Source organism: Sabethes cyaneus, chromosome 1 (assembly GCF_943734655.1).
Source record: "Sabethes cyaneus chromosome 1, idSabCyanKW18_F2, whole genome shotgun sequence".
Classification (NCBI taxonomy): domain Eukaryota; kingdom Metazoa; phylum Arthropoda; class Insecta; order Diptera; family Culicidae; genus Sabethes; species Sabethes cyaneus.
The window spans coordinates 97,055,717-97,061,001 of record NC_071353.1 but is presented as its reverse complement, the minus strand read 5'-3'; the positions used below and the strand labels follow the sequence as shown (position 1 = coordinate 97,061,001).

The window sequence follows — 5,285 nt, the reverse complement described above, 5'->3', positions numbered from 1 at the left end:
TCAATTGTAGAACCACCGTTTCAAAAAATAATAATATTAATGCCTGACCGCATTAACTAGAACTAGACTAGGACTAGGAACATGAGTTTGGTCTAATGTTGGTTGATTTGTGATATCGTTAATTTCTATGGATTAGATATAGATACTGCTCTAAAACAAGGGAGGACGATTGGTTTAAACCAACAAACATAATTATTTTAATAAATTATGTATACAGGTTTTATTTGTAATTTACTTGATTTTACCTTACTATACTTTTGACACAAAATTCATATATTTCTTTATTAATCATTTTCAAATGCTGAATCTCTTTTTTTAATTTCGAGATCTCTTCAAGATTGCTAGTGCTCTGCGCGGGATTATTAAAACTAGTTGTTCGGCATTCCAAATTTGAAAATGTACTTTCTTGAACAATAAGATCTACGGTAAGATCATGGATCTTTTCTAACGGGTAAACTGTCTTTTGAAATGGTTGGAAAGATAAATTTAATTTAGTTTCTTGATTGAACATTGCTTTTGGAGTCAACAAAAATCGGGCAGTTGTGATAATTCCCTTGTGAGGAATAACACGTAGCTGTTGTCGACTTTTGATATGCCACACAATAACTTGCTCATCAGCTCCTCCAGACAAAAGGAGTTCTTCGTCACGCGATACAGATATACATGTTACTTGTTTCTTATGCCCAAGGAAAACGTTTTTTTGATGCTGTTTTTTAATAACGAGATATTCTTTAGTTCGTGGTGGCAGAGTAATGCTAAAAGCATATATAGGTCCTTCATTTGTTCCGACAAAAACAATTGATTCCAAAGCATTCATCGTTACTGATGTCAGTGATTCTTGAAAAGTAATATTTAGAAGCATAGAACCAGAAGTCAAATCATAAATTTTACATGACCGATCTAAGGACACTGAACAAAGCAAGGCCTTCATACGACCTTTTCCAACGTACAAGTCAGTTACCGACAGCGCATGGTCCGAAAATGAATAAACGGCTTGTGATATCTGTCTCTGAAACACCCGAACTACTTGAGACAAACTCCAAACAAGTACTTTTCCGTCTTGACCAGCACTTACAAAATGAGAACCACTATCGTTAAAACATAGAGTTGTGACCGACAGATAGTGACTAGATATTGTTGCTATCATTGCTCCAGTTAACAAAAGATATACGTAGATTACTTCCTGAACAGCTACCACACAATAATTCCCATCCGGAGAAACCGCTGCTGCTGTAGCTCGTCCTGGTAGAATAAACCTGGTTGTAATAGGTTCGTGACGATTCATTGGCCATACATGAAGCATAGGTTTCACCATGTTACCAGCCAGAAAATACTGTTGATTGATTACACTAAAAGTATGATGGCAAGGTGCTCCACCGCCCTTATAAGACAGTAAATGGGTTCCCGTTCGTACATCCCACACACAACAGTTCCATAATTCATCACTGGAATCGCTGGTTATTGCAACCTCCACATAATCTGACATTATTTACAATCAAGTAGATATTCGGCAGTGTTCTTCAGAAGTCGTGTAATCCGTTTAATCTATTTACTGCTCATACAAAAACAGTTAATTAAAGTATTTTAATAATCACCTTAAAACCACGCGTTTTTTGAAGCGATAGACTGAGCCAATCAGAGATGCCAGATTTTTCTAAAAGAAAAATATTTGCAAATAAATACTATGAAGTAATTTGCGGTTTCGTGGTTTCGTCCGTTTCGTCACTAACGAGAATGACATTAGCTGCGGATCGGTTATGTTGGAGTGAGAGGGGAGCGAAGAGTGGAGGAGAGGATCCGGGAGTTTGATATTTGATGTTTTTGATATTATTCCTACTGCAAACAGCTTCAGCGAGGGACTCGGCTAATGTCAAAAAATCTTTATATATGTGCGTGATGGAATACTTCATTGTGCTTTGCAGCCAGAGATGCCAGAAGTGAAGACATGTCTTCATTTTGAAGATATTTTTGCAGCTAACTGACACCTTTATCTCATTTGCTTTGCGTTGACGATCCCAATAGAAAATTTTGACAGATGCTGTTTTACGCATCTATCGACGAAATAGGATGCCGAAGAAATCAACCTATTAATCAACGGACTTTGTCGGATCGCGTTGGGTGGTTGTCTCCGTCACCCGACGCATTGGTATATTTAATCTGTTACCGTCGGGTAACGATTAAATCAGATGATGATCGGTTTACTCTGTACAGAATGACGTTTTGACAGCTAAGTCTGATTGATTTTTGAACAAGGCCAGTTTACTTTTAATTTACTTGTTCTTTATTTGAATAGCTAGGTAAGTATCCTTTACATAAAAAGACAGCTGCATTGAATTTGTAACTTATTATCGCAATTTCAGTTGGAATTTCGCACTGAAAATTATCGTGCGACTATTTTTTCCTATCGGATTGTGGAGCCACACAACCGAGATAGAGGTTAGGTCCAGTAACAAGCTGCTCTTGACTCGGTTTATATCTTCCTTAAAGGAACTCCGTCCGGATCTGCGTCGCCGTCAATGCGGCATGGAATCATAAAGGTCCTGCGACAAGTTCATCTCCTTTGTCACGGTGGGAACGGATAGTATAATCAATATACATAGAATGCCAGTGTCGCTGGTGTTTCATGGATATTTTGGTGGCAAACATGTTGCTGGTTCGTGTCTTGGATACGGGAACTACATTGTCAAATTGCCCAATAGAAAATTTTCCTGCCGACGAAATACCCCAAAACGACCAAATCGGGTGATTTATCCTACGTGATTTACGGAAAAGCAGAAGGATTTTTTATTGGGTTGCCTTTTTAGTTTGACAATCAGATTCCCGTTTCGAATCGATCACTCACACATATGCACATACAGTGTAAATACGTAATTTTCAAATGTGTGATGTTTACCACGAGCACTGCAGCGACACTGGCATTCTATATATATTGATTCAACTGAACGGATTGGTTCTGCGGAGGAAATTGATCGATTGGCTTCATGAAGAATGAGCAGGTTAGTGAAATTAAACTATAGGAGTCAATATAAGTGTTCGTGTATGTTCCACAGAAGAGAGAAATTTCTTCAATGAACAGCTTTTTTCGATTCCAATTAATTACCTTCTGATCGTTACAGATTGTCATCGCGCCGACGTCGCTCGTGCTATTTCAAGCAGTCTTCTTCGTTCAACTCGGTCTTGGGCCGCTGGTCGCCAATTCTCAGAAGTCGAAAGTTGCTTTTAAACTAGTCGAGCGATCACGCACGGTGGGCATCTCTGTTCCTGAGGCAGGAGGAGTTGTTGAAGAGGGCCAGTTTCAGGGCATTATTAGGAGCATTTTTATTAGAATTAGGTTTGGTTCTATAGACTTCAATATAATGCTCAAATTGATCCACCTGTTTTGTCTGTATTGATAAATTTTATGTCCCGAATAATCGACCTATTTCGTATGGTTCCGTAGGTTACAAAATTTTCTCCATCGATTAATCCACCTATTTCGTATGATTTACGTATTTCGTCATCTGATTCCTCCACCGATTTGATCGGCTTTGGTAGGCAAGTTAACTACATACACCAATTAATCCACCTATTTCGTCGGTATATTGACAAATTTTATCTCCCGATTAATTAACCTATCTCGTTGGGTTCATCAGACACCTTTATTTCATCATCCGACTAAACAGCCAATTTAGTCGGTTTTAGTCGATCGATTAAAAATACCGACGAATCGGTAGATCGCCCTGTTAAACTCCCATAAGCGTCGTTGCAACAATCGGCCGATTCGTCGGGTCCAAAATCGGGCGATTCAGCCGACGCGAACCTACTAAATCGGGGGAAAAGTAGGGGGGATTTTTTATCGGGTAGGGGGGATTTTTTATCGGGGAGAGCTAACATCAGGCGGGCTCCAAGGGTTTGAAACGAACGTCAAATGCATATGATTGCAGTGTAACCGTTTTTTCTGACGTTTCGGTCCGAGTGACGGCTAACGCTTTATTCAATGGAAATTCTAATTGCCGGCGAACTAGTTGAAGGATGCTCTCTTCACTCCTACATGAGAAAGAGATAGCATGATTACATACCCTTGGTTTAAATGGGCGGAAAGCCGAAGGAAGACAAATGAAGATATTGCTAACTGCAAGGATAATTGTCCAATCATTAAGTGCGCAATCGCCCATAAAAGTGCTATTTTAGCTTAAATCGTTTCGGTCTCTGCGGCGCACTTATTGCTTGGAATGTAACGAAAAATTGCGTTAAAGATACCGAAACGATTTTATGTAACATAGCACTTTTATGAGCGATTGCGCACTTTAGATGGTATAATTTTCCTTGCAATCAGCAATATTTCAAACAGAGCTGCCACAAATACAGATTAACATAAATGTTCAACCACGAGCGTTGCGGAACAATGCAATGTTGAGATTGCCACCTCGTCGCACTAACTACAGTATTGCGATTATTATCTAAAATTTTTCTTTCGTTGATTTATTGTCAATTGCAAGGAAAATTTTACCACCCAAAGTGCGATATCGCTAATAAAAGTGCTATTTTGCATTAAATCGTTTCGGTATGTTCGGCGCACTTATTGCTTGGAAGATAACGAAAAAGTGCGCCGAAGATACCGAAACGATTTAATGCAAAATAGCACTTTTATGAGCGATATCGCACTTTATGGTACAATTTTCCTTGCAATTGACAATAGTTGTGCGCCTAACAGTTGCGCGCAGCTCTGATCTGGTTGCTCGCAGTCAAAGTATCTCTTTTACACTCACACGAAATCTCGTAAGAAACTGTCAACGCAAGAGTGACAAGAAAAGCAACAATATTTCTCTCTCGCTCATCAGCTGAATGCTAGGGTAGCTTGATTCGTGTTTGCCCGTTCAAACATGGATAAATTATTTACAAACGCAATCAGCATTTAAATTTTATCATTTTCGGTTAACGTAAGACATTGTAACTGTGTTGTTTGTAAGTCTGTACGTAATAGATCAAAACAAATGTTATCTTAGCAAAGAATAAGAGCATAAACATTGAAAACTTACACGTGCTTACACTGTCAATAATAGGCGTTTTTGACAAGCTATCGCCCGCTTAGAGGCGCTGCATAAAAAAAGTGATGAAAAGTAAAATCGCTGTCAAACTCCATACATTTTTGAAAAAAACTGAAATAAAATGCAGTTTTTGATTAACCCTTTCAATTGTCAGGATTTTAGATAGCGAAATATTGGAAGAAATTTGTTTATCTACGTTAAGGTAAGTGAAAATATTCGAATTAATTAACTTTATGGCAGAAAAATGTTAATGTTTGA

General features: G+C 38.4%; 1 protein-coding gene across 2 annotated transcripts; it reads right to left on the bottom strand.

Moving 5' to 3' along the window:
- Positions 1-218: 218 nt before the first annotated feature.
- Positions 219-1,587, bottom strand: LOC128745114 (WD repeat-containing protein 18). 2 transcript variants are annotated; one of them, XM_053842106.1, is made up of 2 exons: positions 1,321-1,587; positions 219-1,242 (listed from the first exon to the last, which is right to left on the bottom strand). In XM_053842106.1, exons 1-2 carry the CDS (start codon positions 1,484-1,486, stop codon positions 242-244), a joined length of 1,167 nt encoding a protein of 388 aa, XP_053698081.1. In that variant the 5' UTR covers positions 1,487-1,587; the 3' UTR covers positions 219-241. The 2 variants fall into 2 exon arrangements, with proteins under 2 accessions (XP_053698081.1, XP_053698080.1); XM_053842105.1 differs by having other exon boundaries at positions 219-1,587.
- Between the last annotated feature and the right edge of the window lie 3,698 nt (positions 1,588-5,285).

Bases quoted from the DNA above. Each gene is read 5' to 3' on its own strand.
- LOC128745114 (XM_053842105.1), bottom strand. From the start codon at position 1,486: ATGTCAGATTATGTGGAGGTTGCAATAACCAGCGATTCCAGTGATGAA.